This window comes from Anabrus simplex, chromosome 7, assembly GCF_040414725.1.
Source record: "Anabrus simplex isolate iqAnaSimp1 chromosome 7, ASM4041472v1, whole genome shotgun sequence".
NCBI lineage: Eukaryota > Metazoa > Arthropoda > Insecta > Orthoptera > Tettigoniidae > Anabrus > Anabrus simplex.
The window spans coordinates 262904594-262926675 of record NC_090271.1 but is presented as its reverse complement, the minus strand read 5'-3'; the positions used below and the strand labels follow the sequence as shown (position 1 = coordinate 262926675).

Here is a 22082-nt window from a genome sequence, read left to right as displayed (position 1 = left end):
TGGCAATCCACATCACATACGAGTGTTAAGCTATTAGGCCCAGTTAAGAATTGCTGGTATATCTAAAACACTGAGCGTATGTTGAACATTAAAGCTTGAAATTTTCTTCACCAAACAGAAACGAAAAATAATTCATGCAATAGAGGGTTAAGGATCCTGCCAATTTCCACTGTTTTCGAGGACATCAAGGTACAAGAAATTTTCTGCAGTAGATTTTTTTTTACGTGCTGGTAAACCTACAGACAGGAATCTGTCATATTTGAGAACTTTCAAACTCACTGGACTGAAATCTACCAACTTGGACTCAGGAAGTCAGAAACCCCAGCCCCAGTTTTATTTTATGCTATGTAGAAGTTACTTGATAATGTACGAGTATATTTTAATTACTGAGGACAATACAACAGGGTACCTCTGTGAACTTGAGTTAAAGTAAACTAAAATAAAGTTAATCAGCCAGCAATGTAAGAAAATGAAATGATGTGAACTGCACATATACATTAGTAAACCTTTATTTTACACAGAATATCTTACAAGATCAACATTTATATATCTATATAACCTGAAACAACAGCCTTACAGAACATCAACCCTGCAAATTCAACATATGATACATATAAAAGATAACATCTGAAATACTTCTGGTGCTATTTTAATCACAGTCACTCAGTAAACCACATGGACTGAGGCTCAACAGGTAACAACTAAACAGCACAACAAGAATGTCTAATCCTTGACTGTCTTTACATGAGTAAACTCTGATCAGAAATTTATGCCAGCCTATACACTTGACAGAACAAGAGACCTCCTTCTAAAAACAACAGTTCATTATTAGACATGACATAATAAAAAAGCACCAATTCCAGAAAGTTAAAAATTTGAACTCACACATACGGACCAAGTTTGGTCTCTTAATTCGACAAGGACAATGTAATACTGACATTTTCCAGCAAAATAAAACAATACAGTATCGAATATAATCACTAGGAAAGTTGTACAGAACACAAGTATTTACTTGTGTATTGATCCAGTCTGAAAGATAACCCATCAAAATTTTAGCTAGATTTTCTGGGAGAAAATGTTTTAAACCGATCTATGAACTAACTAATTCTCTCACCAGCTATGATGATCAACAGGACATCCCAGTTTGACCACTAATGTCATCATGTCATGTGACATGGTTAAAGAAGAAAATATATCTTCAGCTATTACATTTTATGGACAATTATTTGCAACAATTCACTGAGCTACAGAACAAAGTTCAATAAACAGAAGCATAAAAAGACGTTAGTCAAACCGTTTGAAAATTTAAAACAAATTGGAAGTTAAGAATATGTTCAGAAAGAAATTCTCGGGGGAAGACAGCCTCGCAAGAAAACACAAAATATCTGCTTAATATTTTTCTCTTTTAAAGCTGTGATACCAGTTTTGATACTGAAGTGATTATTGAGTAATATTAACATCATGTCATTGATTCATACATAAACCTGAAAAAATAAAATAAAAAATGCTGGTAGTCAAAATGCAAATAAATAAGAACAGCAAAAAGCAGTTAAATATTCTCAATTAAATGAAATATTGGTACTTAAAAAATATTCTTAAAAAAATGAATATAGCTTGGATAGGGATTGTAATATCCTATGCTAATTGCCAGGAACAAACTTCACACATGAATTACTCTAACAGTATACCAGACATGCAAGAAACTTAAGTGACCATCAATTCATATTCCATTAGTTATGAAAATACCATAAATTTTGCATACTGCATTTATGCATCTTCTGGACATGAAATATATACACTTAAATGGACCAGCAGAAATGATAGTACATTTCTAATTGAAATGAGATACTTAACCAGAAAATAGGTGTTTTACATATACTTTTCCCATTCTTGTCTAAGCAGGCATGTTCTGTAACATGTGCGATACCTTACACAGATGTTAATGCTATTATGGAAATACATATTCAACAGAATTTCCAGAAATGAAAATATGGTAAGAAATTTTATTGATAAAAATCTGCTATGAGACAACAATAGTTCATAATACACAGGAAATGCCAATGGGTAAAATACAGGAACTTGATACATCTAAATGCAAATATTCAGGAACAAAGTCATATGTACAACATGGGAATTTCAACCTATGGAGACCTGAAAAAAAAAAAAAAGATCCACATAACATTTCCTTTCTACTAGCTCAGTTATAATTTTTCTGTGCAAAGGCTATCTTTTTTTCTTTAAGACCTTTTACCACATCAGTCAAGAAGTGTAACAGTGCAAATTGAGCTTCCAGTACAGATCTTCCCCATCTGTGTGCCTACGAACCATATGAAGTCTGAGAAAGAGAGCAGAAAGTTCAGGTGTTTTAGAACAGAGTTCTTACTTTTTTTTCCATACAAATTACACTCTCAATCAGAATTTCTTTGCTCAAAAGATTTTTTTTTTCTTGATCACACTGCTTGAAGAATAAAATGATTCATGGATTTTTATGAGCCAGCATTGGAAAGAGGCATATGGCCCCTTAAAAAGTATATATATAGTAAGTAATAGCTCCCATAAATAACAGAATGAATAAGTTTATTTTTCAAAACTATATGAAACAGAAGGTAAAATCTGATACTGTGCATCTACAAGTTCTAAATGTCTAGTGTTTTCGAACAGCTTCAAGGGTACGCAGGATGTATAAAAAGAGGTTGACGATATCCAGGTACAGGTTGATGGTGGCCAAAATGTACTCTTCTGGTGATAGCTTCTGCATCAGCATCTGTGACAGTAAAAATCAAAATCAATATCAGGTTGTAAACACTTTGAACTTTAGGAAAACAAATAAAAATGGAAAGCAAAATTTTTCATGAAAGACGAATCCCCATCCATTCTACATGTGGTGATCAGTGTTGCAGAACATCTCAATAAAATGAAACGAAGAACATACAGTGTTTAATATAAACAGCCAAATCTTGTGGCTTCCACATAAAGCCCAAGTATAGAACATTTTATTGTTTAAATCTAAGATTTGGGCAACTCGAGTCCCCAGTATTTTCAATTTTTAAGTTTTACAATAGAAGCTTGAATTACTGATCGGTATAGTACACACTAACATGTCATTATGGGTAGACAGAGTAACAGCAATAAGTAATAAAATACTGGCACTTACAATGTTATTAAAATATTCAATATACAGTAGTTTGAGTAGCAAGTGCAATACCTTAATATACTAGTTACCAGAAAGTAACACCATATGAGTTATTCTAACAGTGTACCAGATATCAAGAAATTGAAAAACTTACAATGACCATCAATTCATATTCTGTTAGTTATAAAAATACCATACATTTACTGGGAGAAAGTGCACACATTGCTATGTTTTCAAACTATCCTCTCTGACGAGCCTATTCCCACTTCCCTGTTTCAAAAGGGAGTAAATGTCAATACGTAGTGAGAAGTGTGGTCATAATTAAGAGGGATAGTTAATGTTTTTGTTTGAAGTAGAAGATAAAAGAGAAAGCTAAGCTCTAAGAGGGAAAGGAGAAACAACAGCTTTATAAACGTGGTCATAGATAAGAAGCAGAGGCCATACACAGAAGAGGAACTCGACTGACAATACAGGGTGTATGGGAAAGTTATACTGAAATCACGAGGAGGGTAGGCCCTATAGGAATTGCATTTGCTACAATATCGTACAACCGTCAATGTCGTGCTCAGAATGACCAAAGTCAATGTTTTCCATTTTGCGTTACTTTGCATGCGGTGTGAGTGTAAACACATACATCAACTACACATGTGTCAGATAACCATGGATCTAGGGTCTGTGTGTATGACATGCAACTGTAAACATCATGTTATATATTGTGGACGTTGACATTTGCACAGACATCTGAAAACATTGTTCTTCGAATTACAAATGATACGGATTTTGAATTAAAATTAAACAATTTAAATTCTTCTGTTACAGGAACATTGCTCAAAGGATTTAGTGGCGGCCAAGATAAAACTTGGAAATTTGGAAGGTCCCAGAGAAATAACAATAGGCCTGCATACCTTTCATACGACTCAATGGATCCACCTCCGTTGGAAGATGTTGAAGAATTGATTTGCAAAGCAAAGAGAAAAGGTGAACAGCTAGTACTCTGAGCAGATGCAAATGCACATCACACTGCATCGGGCAGTACCAACTGCAATGCAAGGGGCGAGTCTTTACTAGAGTTTATTAGAACAGAATTGATAATATTAAGCCTAGGAAAGAAACCAAAATTCATAAATAAGAATTGTAGAGAGGTGAGCACCACGCATATAGCAAACTTCATTAAGGACTGGAAGGTGCTGAGGAGCCATCCTTGGCAGACCACCAGCATAACCAATTTGCGATAGATGCAAGGCAATGTGATATTGAATTGTACGGAGATCCTAAAAGAACGAAATGGCATGGATACAGAGAAGTTCTAGGGCAGGGTGTACAAAAGATCCAAACTAATGTAAGGGGACGGAGGGAATTGGATGAGGCAGTGGAACAATTAGAAGAGGCCATTTTAGCCTCATACCATGACAACTGTCCCCTTAGAGAAAAGAAAACTGCCAAAAATGTGTGGTGGTGGAATAACAACCTAGCCAAAATGAAGAAAAAAGTTAGAGCATTGTATAAAATCATCAAGAGATGGCATGTGGGGCGTATATCACAGGAAACTCACAGAGTATAACCTAGAGATGCGGAGAGCAAAAAGAAACTCGTGGAGATTGTTTTGTGAGAAAGTGGAATCAAACACTGAAGCAGCAAGGCTCCAGAAGGTTCTTAAAACAGTACATATAAATCAAGTGGGAACACTGGAAAAACCTGATGGAACATACACTCAGATGGGAAAGGAGACACTGGAGGTGTTGCTAGCTTGTCATTTTCCTGAGGCTGAGGAAACAGAAGGGGAAGAAATGGTTGAAACAGAGGCCAGACTACGAAGAGCGGATTGGAACTGTGCTGACCTATTAATTATGCCTTATCATGTAAGGTGGGCAATCAACACGTTTCAGCCCATAAAGGCTGTATCTTGCCAGATGATACTCCCAATACTCCTGCAGGAAGGACGAGACATAATCACCAAGGACCTGACAGACTTTTTTAGAGCGAGCCTAACTCTGGGATACGTGCCAAAATCATGGTCTAAGGCTAAAGCGGTATTTATAACGAAGCCTGGAAGGGCAAACTATGCTCAAGCCTATAGACCATTATGCTTAAACTCTTTCATGCTAAAAGCAATGGAGAAGATACTAGATAAATACATCCGGAAAACGGTGCAAGTGAACTCAATCTTATATGAAAACCAGTTTGCATACAGATCTGGCAGATCCACTGAAACAGCACTCCATCATTTGGTTTGCAAACTAGAGAAAAGCCTATAATACAAAGAAATAGCTCTGGCGGCATTTCTAGACATAGAAGGGACCTTCAGTAATAAAACCTACAACTCAATGATTAAAGTTATTGAAGAGAGTAGGATGAGCAAGACTGTTGTAAAATGTATTAGATCCATGTTAGACGAGAGGAAAGGCAACTCTGTTTGAAGAGACAGTAACGGTTAGAGCCACCCAAGGTTGTGCGCAGGGAGGAGTCCTTTCTCCTCTTCCGTGGAACCTTGTGGTGAACAAAATCATAGCCATGCTCAACGAACGGGGATTTTATACACAAGGTTATGCAGAAGATCTAGTTATAGTGGTAAGAGGTAAGGCGATGAGTAAGGGGCGGATTTCTATGACCTAAAAATGTATGAAATATGTATGCATTTATGACCTAAAAAACATTAAAATATGACCTATAAAATTCAAAATATGACTTAATGAATAGCATCTACGTTACATAGAAACACATTTATTACGATTGCTACAGGCTACAATTAATTTTGAGTTTAAAAAGTTTTAATTCTTCGAATCTTTAACCCAAAATCAACTAAAATGGTGAATATTTCATGAACTCGCTAAGGTTACACCGCATACTCCTAGGCAAGGACGCACTCTGTGGAAGACAAACACTACAGTTACTTTCACTGTTCAATATTTAATCAGTTTTAATTTATACACAAAACATATGTTATTTGAATGAAACTTTCCTACTAGGTCTAGTCACCATTATCAGAATTGTTGCAATTTATGACCAGATGCATGTTAAGATTGTTGAATGAGAATCCTCTCCTGTTGTCGCTGAGTATCGTCTTGTAGCGAGAAAACTTCTTTCAACATCACATGATGTAACGGGAGCGTACTTCAATAGAGTTAAATAACTTGGAGAAAATTCCTGGAAATCTGCAGATGAAGGGTTTCCACAAAGAATGTCATTTATTCCACGCAGGTACACAAGTTTGCTATTTTCTTCTAGTACATTTTCTATTTTTCTACACACCCTAGATGCTATTGTTCCTTTCGCATACTTTCATTCCTGTTAAATGCACTTTACAACATCCAGTGCATCGCTTAGTTCTGCTTTTGAAACTTCCAGTTGCGTGACTGCTCCAGATAAAGAATTAAAATTGGACTTTCTATTTCTCCACGACATCTAAGTTGTTGCAATAGTACACTGCGGCATCAAGCCAAGTCCCCCATCGCGTTATAACTGGCTTGGGAGGTAGGGGTAGCGAAGGTGCTTCTACTTGAAATTTCTGAACGCGAAGTGGAGCTTTGACAAACACTTTCTTGCAGTTCAATATTAATTTATCAGCTTCAGGGTAGCTACTTCTAACTTCTTCAGCTGCCCTATGCAAGGCATGTGCAAGACATGTGCAAGACATGTCACATGTATCATTTTCGGGTATAACATCTTAAGTCTCTTGGCTGCCTTCACCATATACGGAGCAGCGTCAGTTACAAATAGAAAAATGTGCTCTATCTTTGCCCCGTTTGGCCACAACAGATTTATTGAATTGTCGAAGAGAACTGCAATGGTGGAAAGGTTTGTCTTCTCCAGCACTTCACATGTCAGGAGGAACGTATCTCCAGGCCGGTCTTCCTTCAGCGTGTCAACGATCACATTTGCTACATATCTTCCATCCACATCTGTGGTCTCATCTATTGAAACCTATATCTTACTGTCTCCCATGCCACGCCTTATTATATCCAACATCTCTTCATAACAAGAGGTCAGATAGTCCTTCCTGAGAGTAGATTCGTTGGGAACAGGATGCTTTGTATATTTTACAAGAAACTGTCTGAAGCTTCGGCTGTTAAGTTTCTTTAAAGGAATATTAGATGAAACTATCATCTTGCAGAGACCTTGTGAAAATTGTGAACACTGTGAACTTGATGTCGGGGTTTTGAATAGCACACCTTGCCTATTTTCGAGTGCAGAATATCTAGTTACACAATTCTTATGTTTTAGAGTAATACAGTGTTGTTGCACAGAGAAGCGTTTTTCGGCAGTAACTTTTATCTCACACAATTTACAGAATAATATCACTCCATCCGTACTGAATATGTTTTCACTGAACTCGCGAACAAAACTTTGCAACTTCCCACAAATTGAGACTTTTATTTTAGGCATATTGAAAGGAACTGAATGACTGAAGCTCCCTAATGACCACGGTCATTCAGTGTGTGGAAGAGGGAAGGGTGAAGGAGAGAGATAAGAACAACGACAATGACCTCTGCTTCCGTGTAAACAATAGCCCGGTTTCTAGGAATTGACCCAGCTAGCAAACAATAGCTCCTACCTGTTAGAAACATTCCATACACTACTTTAGAATGGTTCTTCAGTAGTATATTCCAGTCTAACCTGAAAAATAATTTCTAGAGCTTATTCTGATTTTTATAAAACTACATTCAAATGAAAATTACCAAAATATGCTGTTATAATGATATTTTGTACAGAATATGCAATAAAACTTAAGAAAGCCTAAATATGCATTTATATGCCCAATAAAACCTGTTTAATTTTGATTGTAATGCTTGGAAACGTGTTGAAAATACAAGACTACGAGATATAATGTTAAGGGAAAAAATATGACTTGTCATAGAAATCTGCCCCCTATTGATGAGTGTCATTCAGGACCTCCTGCAAAGATCATTTAACCTTGTAGAGAACTGGTGTCGGGAAGAACAACTCACAGCCAACCCGAGCAAGATAACACTGGTCCCTTTCACAAGAAGGAAGTAATAAGAGGAACGAAAACACTGAAGCTCTTTGGACAAGAAATCTATATGGAAGAACAGGTGTTACACTTAGGTGTAATATTAGAGAAAAAAGTTAACATGGAATTCACACATCGAAAGAAACATAACCCGAGCTAAGAACCTACTGTATGCATGCAAGAGGGCAGTCGGGACAGTATGGGCTCTAAAGCAGGCAATGGTAATGTGGATATACACAATGATCATTAGACCACTGATGACCTATGCAGTGATCATTTGGTGCATGACAGTAAGTCAAGGAAAAGTCAGTAGCAAACTAAATAGCCTTCAGAGAATGACATGGAAAGCCATAAATGGGGCAATGAAGAATATGCTGACAGAAGCCTTGAATACCCTACTAGATCTCCCTCCATTAAGTAACTTTATAGAGGGACAGGCTAGAATAAGCTCATATCGACTGGAGTAAAATGGATGCTGGAAGGCTCAAAGGCCCAATCTTGGACACTGTAAAATTAACACAGTAATAACAGGGGAAGTTTTATACATGCCCAGCTGATCATATGATTCCAAAGTATATCTTTGAGAAACCATTTGATACCAGATAACAAAAAAGGAAGACTGGGACATTAACAGATGGAAAACTGGTAGGGAAGATATTGTGTGGTGGACAGATGGCTCAAGGACTGAGAAGGGAACAGGAGGAGGGAACAACGGGGAAAGACCTGAGAGATCAATCCAAATAAGCCTAGGCAGACACACTAAAGTTTTCCAAGCTGAAGTGACAGCCATCATTACATGTCTTGAGGAAAACTTGAAAATGAACTACAGAGATAAGAACATTTACATATTTACAGATAGCCAAGCAGCCATTACGGCACTTGAAGCTGTCCAGGTTACATTCAAAACTGTTTGGAATTGTCATACACTTCTCCTGAAGCTCTCAGAGTACAATGCTGTAAAAATAATATGGGTACCTGGGCATGCAGGCATAGAAGGTAATGGAAAAACAGATAAACTGGCAAGAAAAGGGTCAGAAACAACTTTTGTGGGCCCAGAACCAGTATGTGGGATCTCTTATAGACAAGGCCAACTTTACATAGGTAAATGAGTACAAAAGAAACAAATGTAAAACTGTTCCAGGATGCAGGCTTGCAAAAGAACTAATAAAGAGCCCAAACAAGAAGCATACTAAGGAAATGCTGGAACTCTGCAGAGAAAATATAAGATGGGTAGTAAGAGTACTGACTGGATGCTGCCATCTTAAAAAGCACCTACATAGAATTGGAGTAATAAGAGACAATGTATGTAGAAAATGTAACGATGCGGAAGAATCAGCTGAATACATACTCTTTGAATGTGAGGCGCTGGGAAGAATAAGAATCTCCACACTGGGATTACCTGGTGAAGAGAGAAGAGACATCCGAGAGGACCCAATAAGGATGACCTGCAACTTTGTGAAGGGACCAGGTATAACTAGGTGGGGACGAAGGAAAACACATGGTAACAAAAGATCTTCGAGGTTGATACCAAAAGGAACTTTTTAGAGACCCCATGAATAAAGGAAGAAGAAGAAACAATTTAATAACATGCAAAACCGTACTTCACATTTCCGGGAACGAGAGCTTCTTCGAATTAGGCGGGATTTTTAATGAACTGATTTCGAATTATCGAGGTTCTACTGTATGTTCAGGTGAGTTGTATTTGTCACAACAGGTTGCTTGCAGTGATGGGAAAAGTACAAAATAGAAGTAAATGGGATGAATTAGTTGCCTTGTTAATATAATTCTTTATAGCCTAGATTGTAGTGCTTTATTTTCTGACTTTACACACCGATTTTCATTAAATTCTGGTCAGTCATTTTCTTGTGATGCACACAGAGACAAATGACAGAAAATTAAAAAGTGCATTTCCTTATTACTATGGACACGACCGAATACCATTCTTTTTTAAAATTCTGAGCAACATACAGACAACACTTATTTTATATATACAGATTCTTTATTTTTAATATTGTAATTACAATTTTAATGCTTATTATTGCTATCTTGGCGGTATATTGATTCCTTTGGGGCTACCCCCCATTGGGAGGCAGTTATGTAAATAAAAAATTTGTAAAGATTATTCCATGAACTTGAAGATAAAATGAATACGAACAATACATGAACATGCCCAATAAAATACAATAATCACATATACATACCTGAGTGTCATAGATAATAAAGAGACTGAAGAGGAAAGCACCAGCAATTGAGATAACTAACTCCAGCACTGAGCTACCGATTAGCAATTGTAAAACTCCTCCAACCAGTAGCACACACAGGCCAGCAAATAACCTGTTAAGATCAAATAATCAAAATATTATATTTTGAAAACAATAACATGAAACAATGGTTCCTACTAGCAATCTTAGGTCACAAGCTAGGAAGAAAACACATTATGATTTTTGATATAACCTGAGGATTTCAGGAAATGTAAGGTTAGAGTAGTAGATCTTTATTAACCAGAAATGTTGCATCCCCTATGAAGCATGGTAATAATTGTTCAGACCCCTTGACCATCTTATTCTTTACAAGGGATAATAAGAAAAAAATTATGGAAGAATTTGGACAGTGCGGGGAGAGTATTTGCCTTCGGGAAGACTCTGGAAGTGTGTCCCTTCTGGAAGCATCCAGATGGTGTGGGCCAAGGTATTTAAGTTAGATGCAGACTGCGGTGTGCAGTTAGTTAGAATTAGTTGCTGTAGTTCAGCTGGTGAGAGTTAGTGAAGAGTGCAGTCAGTGTGTTCGTAACAGCCTAGACTGAGGTGTCAGTCTGTTGGAGGATCTGTCTATTGGAGCTTACGACTCGTTTCTGTGTGCCTGTCATCGTGCGTGTGTCTTGGACCAGCTGCTGAAAGAGGACGTGGCCTGTCCTGTGCAGTTTGGACGACAACACTGGGTGCCGACATGGGGCTATGAGTTGAGTTCTACGGACTGAGCGGACAACGGATACTACCCCGAGCTGTGAGACTGACGTGCTGACTGGTGTGACTGAGCGGCTGAGTGAGTGTAATGTAAGTGATCGAAGACTCTGTGTGTTGTCATTGTAGATAAAATGTGTGTGTATGAGAGAGAGAGAGACACACACACACACAGGTCAGGTCGTTCACATTGCGCACAAGGTTCTATTGATTCCAACTTTGATTGGGAATTTTCCTCAAACCACAGCAAGAATCCATTATATTATAAGAATGTCGTATGATTTTATCTACATTTAAGTTCTGTATCAGAAATATCGGACCTCAAGCAAGACAGACACCCTCTGCGCCAATGTTCAACTTTCAATTCTCTACCTGAAGATGCACTTGATATTTAGAACTCAATAGAAGTATCTGGACCTTGCATTCAACCAGCATATTACACTTTTAAAGTGCAATTTTAGAGTATTCACTAACAAGGGCATATTTTAATCATCATTGTAAAAATTGTGTGATACTGTTCTTAGTTTAATTGATGTAAATCCTGAAAACTTTATTTGTCATTGATCAGTGCAACATTATCTTATCTGTAACATTTCATCACACCACCATTTTATATGTACACTAGTAATTGTACCCGTGCTTCGCTACAGTATTCCAGATTGTACACGGATATCGAAGTAAATTACTGTACATGAAGTTAATAATAATATTTAAATTGAATGTAAATTGGCATAATCCGAGAAAAAGCATAGGGAGGTCCGCAGACGATGTTTCCAATGTAAAGTGCGAGTTGTGGAGTTGTGATGATAACGACAGGTGCATTTGTCTACCACAATTTATTATGTTTTAGAAACGTTGAATAGGGTGAAATTTGTGTAAGATTTTCACACAGTGCATTACTTTTTAGATACTTATGCAACAGCTTCAAACATAGAATTTGGCTCACATATGGCTACTGGGTCGGCCAATATTCGTGTAGAATTTGATGATCCCATCTTTCCTATAAGTGAATCAAACCATCAATTGTAGGTGTACAAAGTGCAAAATTTAGGTAAATCCAGAAATAGAGAAAAATTTAATGTATAAGGGATAGAGATACGACAAAAGGTCATAGGACCGAAGTTGTAGTTGTGCCATCCATTTTGTGATACGACTTACCGTTTAGCCGCGAAATACATCGAAAGGAAGGACTGCACCGTCATTAAAATTGCCTCCATATTTCGATTTTTTCGGGGGTAAAAAATTAAATTTTAAACATCTCGTAAATTTTCTGTCGGTTACATGCTAAAAGCTATAATTTTGCAAATTTTCATTTTCTAACTTGTCTGGGAGATTGTGCTGCGATCTTGATATGGGGGAGTGGGTTAAAAATCAGGACTTTAAGGAAACTTTTAAGCCCATAAAACCTGTAGGTTCTGGATAAATATCACTGACTGTGTTCTTATGCTGGTTTGAAACTCCCAGCATGTACTCCTCAGAGAATTATGAGAATTTGAGATTTTTCTACGGATCCTGAAGTCATCAGGTTGTCTGGTACCAAGTTTTAAATTTCTAAGATGCCTAGAATGGTCTCACTAATTTACGGCTGTTTTCATTCTTATGCCTTAATTTATATATATACATATATAGTACAGTATATATAGATCGCGCCAAACAGACTTCCATTTATTAGTGTGGATAATATTTACCCGCTTCCCTAGTGGTTCTAGGGGCGTCTTACTCCCACAGTACGTTTTCCAGGTAGTAACTCATGCTTGAAAGTCATACTGGAACATACACACGTCCATTATCTCGGTCATTTCTGACAATTTATTTTTTCACCCTTTCTCACCACCTATGCCAAAGGGGGCTGAAGTTAGACTTTAAACATCCGGAATGTTACTATTCATCTCAGCCACCTGGAAAACTATGGATTCGGCAGTATATTCGATTACTATTATATCTCACTCCCCCTTCCCCACTCTAAAAGGGGGCTAAACTTTAAGTTTAAAAAAAATCGGACTGTATGGATTCAACACTGCTTTCGATGATTTGTATATCTCAGTCCCCTTGCCCCTCCCCTGCCCCTAAGGGTTCCTGGTGTGTTTTACCCCCATGTGGTTTGTCTCCTGATACTAAAAATTCGGAGTGTCACTATTCACCTCAGCGACTATGTATTCGACACTATTATTTCTATATATCATTATTATTTCTATATGTCACTCTCCCATCGCCCCCCCCCCCCCCCCACCACGAAGTGGGCTGAACTTGGACTTTGAAAAATTCCGGAGTGTCACTCTTCATCTCAGCGACCCCGAGAAGTATGGATTCGACACTATTTTCGATTATTTTTATATCAGCCCCCCCCCCCCCCCGCCCCTAAGGGTTCCTGGGCTTTCTTACCCCCACGTTGTTTGTCTCCTGATACTAAAAATCCAGAGTATACAATTCACTTCGGCGACCCCCGAAAACTATGTATTCGACATTATTTTCGTTTAATTTTATATATCACTCCCCCCTCGCCCCCCATGCGAAAGGGAGCTGAACTTTTGCATTTGAAAAATGGGGAGTGTCACTGTTCATCTCAGCGACCCTGAAAACTGTGGATTTGGCACTTTTTCGATTATTTTTATACATTGCTCCCCCCTGACCCCCCCACCCCTAAGGGAGCTACGGATGGCTTACCCCCACAGTGCTCGTTTCCAGATAGTAAGTCATAAGTGTACCAAGTTTGGATGAAATGACTCCAGTGGTTTAGGAGGAGATGTGTCATTTACACACACATACATACACACATACATCCATTTTTATACATAGTAAGAAGAAGAAGAAGAAGAAGATTATGTTTGCTTTATTATTACATAGAGATATTTTATTTTGAACACTGCAGAGATCTAATCTTAAACTGTATATCCGAAGAAATTATTCGAATCCGAGGAATGAATATTACTTCGCTCGCGGCATGCCCAACCATGAGAATGGCTTCGATAATATTAGTCATCAGTTTCAGAGTCGTGTTGATTGCAGAGGGCAGGATTCTTATTCTTAAGAAGGATAATTGGTGCCACAATCATCCGCTCTAAGATGTTCGAGGGTACTCCAGGTGACTCCAAGTCTTTCGAAGCTCTGTCGTGTAGTCGATAGACTTGTAACTGTGTAGAACATCGGGTAATTCTTGTAAAAGTTGCTTGTTGAAAGAAATGAATGACATGATATATGATAGCAAGAATGAAGAGGATGAAACCCGGCGCCGGCACATATGCCACTCATCTCGAATAGCTCAAGACTTAACGTCTCGATCCGACGGACGAATCATCAACACCGTCATATGCCCTCACACCATATAAGATCAAAAACAGCTTCCTATGTCCTGGACGTAAAATGGCTCCTTGAATATTGTGTTCTCTACCTATCTTATGTACGTTGCCTAGCGACAGCGACTCGATGCATTTAATCCTGGTGACAGCACATTGGATTGTCATATCCCAACGCACGTTTTCCGATGGTTTTTCGTTCATAACTCACCAACGAAAGCGAAAATGAAAATTCCGGCTTTGAGGTGCATTCGGACCCCTTTCCATCCAACTATGTTCAAAATTTCAGATCTCTACGTGCTGTAGATTTTGCTGGGCATCGCGCACAGACAGACAGACAAACACTTCCTTTTATAATATTATAGATTATCGCATCACATACACAGTTCATTCTTTTAAATTTTATTTCCACAATATAATTTTGCCTTAGGACTTCAGCAAATCCATAAGTGTTTCTTAGTTAGGCTGATGATGACCCACATAGGGTCGAAACTAGTACCTTGATAACATATTGTAATGTATTTATAGACATTGCAATTATTGTACAGTACTGAGTAGGTGGAATAAACTTTGTAAATTATATGTAATCTTAATTCAATACGGAACCAATAATGAAATTTATAACCTTGAAAAATTCTATTACACGTGATTTAAATATTGCATCATAACTACTGTTTTTCTTTCCCAATCATGCCACTAACAAACATTTTGCACAACAATTCACACGTAAGAACACTGTCAAAAACAATTACTGTATGCGTGCGAGTCACAGCTGATAATAAGGGCGAGTTATGGCTAGCAGTAACAGGTGTGTTTACCAAGCTCGATAGCTGCAGTCGCTTAAGTGCGGTCAGTATCCAGTATTCGGGAGATAGTAGGTTCGAACTCCACTGTTGGCAGCCCTGAAAATGGTTTTCCGTGGTTTCCCATTTTCACACCAGGCAAATGCTGGGGCTGTACCTTAATTAAGGCCACGGCCGCTTCCTTACCACTCCTAGCCCTCTCCTGTCCCATCGTTGCCATAAGACCTATCTGTGTCGGTTAGACGTAAAGCAAAAAAAAAAAAAAAAAAAAAAAAAAAAAAAAAAAAAAAAAAAAAAAAAAAAAAAAAAGTAACAGGTGTGTTCTGGCCCCAGGTGCTGCGATGTTGAGTAATCAGGCACTTCCTCTCCTCCTAGCATGGGAAACACAAACTGGAATTTCCAAACTAGTTCCCGATTTCTGTACATTGGCATGAATTATGAAGATGAGATAAGTCAGTCGTTCACAACTAGTGGAAACCGAAGATAAAACAAGAGAGGAAAACTTTGTGATTACCTTTTTTTTTTATCAAATTTTCATTCTAAAAATCAGGGAGGGAAAATTACATGAGGAGGAAAACTACATTAATAAATATGGTATTCACCTGTGATAATACACTCTTTGATACAATAATAATAACACAACAGCACTCAAGCAGACAATTTACATGTGCAAAGCCACCACTATACTACTGCACTATTGGTAGGTGCTGCTTGCTGCGGATATTCACACTACCACCTCACTTATCTACACTCCACCTAAAATTTGACAATTGGCCCACCTTAGTCCTATGACTCATTTTTTGCCTACCTGGCAGAAAGGGAAGATAGGGTTTCATGAATGATAGATCAAAATATGTCCATTTTGCTGTATGATGGACCATTTGAGATATTTGCCATTTTTTCCCCACAAATTTGGACAGCACATAAAAATGTAAATAAAGAAACAAAAAAACAGCCTTAGTTCAAGCTGTCACTGATACATGGTGCTATCATTCTGGTGGTTACTGTCATTCCATGCTTCTCCAGTAGTCTTTTAGCTCTTGTGGCTCTGTACACATTTAATGTATACAAGCCCACACATACCGTATTTACTCGTTTATTAGACCCCCTCCACCCCCTGCTTTTCAAGACAAAGAAAATGAAAAACATATATCTCGCATACTAGATACTCCAACGTAATTCGTCAGAGAAAAACAACGATTCAGTTTCAAAGTGGGTACAAGCCTTATTGCAACTCCGATGACATCACACAAATTAGTGAATAGTTTTGTTCGTATGACCCGTACAATGAAAACACACGTCAAGGTCATGCGGTACATCTGTGTTTCGTAGTTAAGAAATGTTTGCCTCCGTAGCGTAGGCCTACTGCAGCTCTGATGTCGCACAAATAGGTGAATAGTTTTGCGTCCAACTCATACATTGTAAGCACGCATCAGTCATGCTATATGTTTGTGTTTTGAAGTTAAGAATGTCCACCAGCATAATGGTTAGCACAATTAGCTGCTGTTCTTGGAGGCTTGAGTTTGATTACCGATACTGTACTGCCAGAGATTTAAGAATGGCAGGAAGGTTGATATGTGGTAAAAATGTTACATGCAGGTCCCCTCCATTGGGGATGTGTCTAAAAAGAGCTCCTCCACCTTGGGATGAGGAAACAAGGTTACTTTAGTTAAGAAATATTCACAGTTGTTGTTTTCAATTTTGCAGCCAAGATTATTAACAAAGTGATCATTTGATATCTCGTAACTTGGGCCAATATGTCATTTTTGGAGAGAAGTAGGTTTAAAACTTGATAAAAACAATCCAATCATAACAATTGTTTTACTTGCTAATGCACCTAATAAATAATAATAATAATAATAATAATAATAATAATAATAATAATAATAATAATAATATTATTATGTTCCCACCAACTACTTTTATGGTTTTTGAAAATGCCAAACAAAACTTACTATGCATTAATAAAAAAAATTGAGACAACGAATGTATGAAATTAAAAATTATGATAATAAAATGCATTACCGCCACACCTGTGATATCCATAAATGCAGCATTTTTCCTGTTATTTATTTTTATTCTTTCCGTTGTGGAACTTCTGGCACTATCCGGGCGCTTGATAGCATACCTAACGTAAACAATGTGGTCTCTCTTATCTCAATTACAGCTGTTTAGGTAAATCCTGACATGATAAATGTAGAGATCGAGCATGAAATATACGGTACTTAAAAATAAAGGTCTGGCCTAAAACAGCCGCAGTTATCCAAAGAATGCTTCCAGTCACTTGGGATGAGGAAAAGACTACAACAGAAGAACAACTCAAAACATACGCTAGTTTTCAGCTGGTGGGTTGGCACGCTTTCTACATCACTGTCTTATTCGGAAAGGGTGGCTTCTACTACACATACACCAAATGGGAATAACAGAGACCATCTCCAGAAACCATTTGCGAACAGATTCTCACTGTTTGGACTCTATAGTCGGGAACGAAACTATTTTTAAGACTTTAAAAAAAGATGGGATCTCGAATGCTCTTGATGGCAGTGAAGATGACGTCATTTGGAATGACAACACGCTAGTAGCAGGGAGGTTGGCGGCACAAGACGACGATAATTCAAATTAAATCGATGATCAGGTTTACTCCGTGGTAGGCCTACTGCTCAACTGACGGAGGCAAATGACTGGCCATTAAGTTCTTTTGTATTAATATTGCATAATACAATAATACGATACCCTTATCCCTTTTATCTACGGGGTGGAGTATGAAGCGAGATGACTCTTCGTAGCAAGTTTTTATGACTGGATGTCCTTCTAGATATTATGAGATGAAACGAATGATGTGATATAAGAGTAACTAAAACTGACTATATTTACTTTATATTAGGCTTAAAAGTCATGTGTTCATCATTTATTGTCTTTTTAAATTTAGAAATACTGCCTTCCGACTAAAATAGCCAGTGAATCTTGGAATACATTCATAAGTTTGTTAAAGAATAGTGTAGAACGTTTACATGTATAATTTATAGCTCTTTGAAAGACGTGCTCAATGCACAAAATTTGAGGTTATCGCATATTGGACCCTCCCCCCTTATCGTTTTTGGCTGTAAAAAAGTGTCTAATATGCAAGTAAATACGATAAGTTTGCTTATGTTGGATTCACTGAAATATTTATATTTTCTTAAAATCTTGTACTGTGAATAACTGTGAATAAAATAAACCAAAACTGAAATATTTGTCTTAAAGCTGCTGTCAATTGCTGTAATCTGTTTCTTCAGTATGCACCAAGTCTAAGGACTTCTTTAATGATGTATGATATTGTTCATGGAGGGGTTATTATTTCCCATGCTTTGAAGGGTGCTGGTGTCATGGACTTGTGTGGCCAACTGCTTTTAGCACTGTCTTTGACAGAGGAAGTCTGTGCATCATTTAATAGTTTGAGACATACATTTCTTTGTAATATGCAGTGGTCTGTTAGGTCATCAGCCCAGAGGCTGGTTGGATCCTCAAATAGCACCACCACAGGTTATGCAATTATAGGAAAACCACAAGAACCAATGGCAGAGCCCAAATGAGGTGTACTAGGCAAGATGAGGAGTGAGGTAGTTTGCCATTGCTTTCCTCATGCAGTGGTCGCAATAAGTCAAAGATTTCAACTAGAGTCTTGTTACACTTGTATAATGCAAGTACTACCATGCAGTTTTCTTTGACTCCCCATTCCACATTTACTAAACAGCAGCTAACCTTCAACTGCAAGCATTCCAACCTAACATGTTCTGGAGACCTCTGAAAACTAGGGACAGAAATTTTTTTTTTTTGCTAGGGGCTTTACGTCGCACCGACACAGATAGGTCTTATGGCGACGATGGGATAGGAAAGGCCTAGGAGTTGGAAGGAAGCGGCTGTGGTCTTAATTAAAGTACAGCCCCAGCATTTGCCTGGTGTGAAAATGGGAAACCACGGAAAACCATCTTCAGGGCTGCCGATAGTGGGATTCGAACCTACTATCTCCCGGATGCAAGCTCACAGCCGCGCGCCTCTACACGCACGGCCAACTCGCCCGGTGGGACAGAAATTATGGCAGTACTAGGTATATCCATTTTTCCTCAGCTCTTGACGAGCTAATTTTTCTTTCCCAGCATTGTCAGGAGGGCAGGCTAAAAGGGAAGGGACAGGAGGATATAGGTGATTGAAGACTAGGAATATGAGACAAACATGGAAGGCAAAAAGAATCCTTATGGGTCAATACAAGTTATGGAAAGAAATAAGTGAAAAATTAAGTCCATATAGAGAACATTTCTTTCTATTACTTATACTGACCAGTTAGAATCATTTCCTCCATAGAAGCTGAAGAGTTAGAACCATAAATTCAGAGACTTACCCAAAACCAAGAAATGAGAAGTCCTTCCTAGTTTGAAATGTGAATGAAGTAAGTCCCGCAACTACTGTCAGAGTCAGCATGAAAGCTTGCAACACCACAACCTGGTCATAGTAAGTGAGAACGACTCCAATAGTGTATGCCTGAACCACAGTCTGCAATTAAAATAAAAACAAAATTAAGATATGTAATATGCATTATATTTGATATCTACCATTTCTGACCAAATTAGAATAAAACAAAGAAATCAAAACCTAGGTTGGGCACTTATGTGACTATTTTAATTGTATGTTTAAAACCGTATGAGTTTCCAGTTTGAAAATCTCCCTTGTAATGACTGGGATTTGATGAGAATTAGGACTGTTGTTCACAACTAGCCAAATACCATGAGGCAATTTTGTTAGTCACCTGATTACCACCACATTATTAACCTTTAGAAAGCCAGACAATGATATGTCATTGTTGGGTTTTGTGCGTAAACTGCCAGCAACAATATATCATTGTTTGAATAGCACACCAGAATATCCGCACTTAGTAAGATTATAAATCGCAGATGGAAACATCTTACTGTACATTTATCCATAGAGTGAAGAATGTAGTTTCTAATTTTGTCACTCGTTCATGCATAAGGAATTTCTGAATTTCATGTGTTTCTCTGGCCAAGTGATGACTGGCAGCAAAATGGCCACTGGTAATAAGAGTGATTTTGTTGACGATGATGATCTGGCTAAGTGTGAATAATTTAAGTGAATCTAAGGATGGTATTGATTTGGATGAAAATTTCATTCCTCTAACATATGACAAGGAAGAAGTTGAAGGTTATAATTCGAGTGATAGTAATGATCACAGTGACCACATGCTGATAGAAATTCTAACAGTGGTAGTGACAACAATCTCCAGAATGATGACAATACTGATAGAGTATAATAACGGTAATCAATTTCCAGATTTCTGTGAAGTCATAAACCAACATTCTAAACACAAGCCCTCACCTGGATATTATGAAACATGTGGTGTGAAACACAACCGCTCGCAGCTCACCAGAAGTAAAACCTTGTGCATACTTTTATTTCTTTACTGTGCACTTGTGGAACTACCAAACATATACTGTATTTTTCAAATTTTCTATGTTTATTCACTAGGATGGCAACATTGCAGTGGGATTACCACATTTTATCTAGAAGTTGAATTCTGAGTTACTTTTATTGCTTTTTTTTTTTTTTTTTTTGGGAACTTGATTTAAAGTTTTGTTTTCAAAGTGTTCCAGAATTAAAAAACTCTCTCTATATATTTTGAAACTTAATGGTATTGGAATCGTCGCCGGTAATAAGTTTATACGATTCTTAACATTTCCTGCAAGTTTAGTCAAAATATTCAAAATTGTAAATTAAGTAGCACTTTAAATAGGGACTTGCAAAATGCATCTAATCAGTCTGGCATTCTTAGCACATTCTTGGCATGAGAGCATGGCACTAAGAGGGTTAAGTAATGAGAAATGATAGATATTTTACTGGCAAATGTAATGTACAGCATTAACCAAAAAGTTATGTGTTCAGCTCTGCCTAGCAAATCACATACCACTCCTGTGGAAAACTCATCCACATATATCTCCCCCAACATCTCTCCAACATTTGCTGGCAAACAGCAGTAATGCTGAACTGGTCGTTTAATTATGTCCCAGACATTTTCAGTTCATTCTGTTCCTGTGCATTTCCTAAGATTAATGTACTATGTAGAGTTATAGAAAATGAGTTTTAACATGGAAATAAATCATTTCTGGACTCCTGTCCATACAACATATTTTGTTAAGAAGGAAGCCATACCTTCCAGTGTCAACTCAGTTAAACGTAACTTGAAAGTTTTTCAGTCTGTCAAACACACAAGTTCAATATAAATATTACACTATAACATACCTGTTAGAGAAAAACATACCTGTCAGAAAACACCATTAACCAAGGAATAAAACTGATAGGGAATCTGGGATCTGGGCAACATTGTGTATTTTTATTCCTTTTTTCTTCTAGTCTACGTGTGAGGAATTTGTCCTGAAAGTTTGGCCATACCTTATTGTTAAACCCTGTATGTAGTGACCACTGCACACAGCCTGGAAATGTCTAACTGAAATAGAACATGAGATTTCTTTCCCCAACACAATAAGAGTCCCTAGTGATCTAGAATATTTTGATTATGAACCAAACCAAATGCCGTGGTGCTACAGACCGGATGGGCCTTGGCCTACCAAAGTGACCACTGCTCAGCCAGAAGGCATGCAGATTATGAGGTGGCAGTGAAGATGACGTTACTTTGAATGACGACACGCTGGTAGCAAGGAAGTTAACGGCGCAAGACAATTACAATAAAAGCAGTGATCAGGTTTAGTGTGTGGTAGACCTACTACTCAACAGACAGAGACAAATGACTAGCCGTTGAGTTATTTTGTATCAATATTGCATAATATGATATCCTTATCCCTTTTCTCTATGGGTGGAGAATGAAGTGAGAGGAATCTTCGTAGTGAGTTTTCTATCTGCACAATATACCCTGCCTGT

The 22082-nt window shown here is 37.7% G+C and overlaps 1 protein-coding gene across 1 annotated transcript in view; it reads right to left on the bottom strand.

Annotated features, from left to right (window-relative positions):
- Positions 1-493: 493 nt before the first annotated feature.
- LOC136877100 (protein lifeguard 4) overlaps positions 494-22082 on the bottom strand; it is a 67506-nt gene continuing 45917 nt past the window's right edge. Inside the window, exons 5-7 of the mRNA XM_067150916.2 lie at positions 19537-19688; positions 10304-10436; positions 494-2764 (exon numbers count right to left, since the gene is read on the bottom strand). Of these exons, the coding sequence (XP_067007017.2) occupies positions 2645-2764; positions 10304-10436; positions 19537-19688 (405 nt within the window). The 3' untranslated portion in view covers positions 494-2644. The remainder of the gene's footprint in view (positions 2765-10303; positions 10437-19536; positions 19689-22082) is intronic.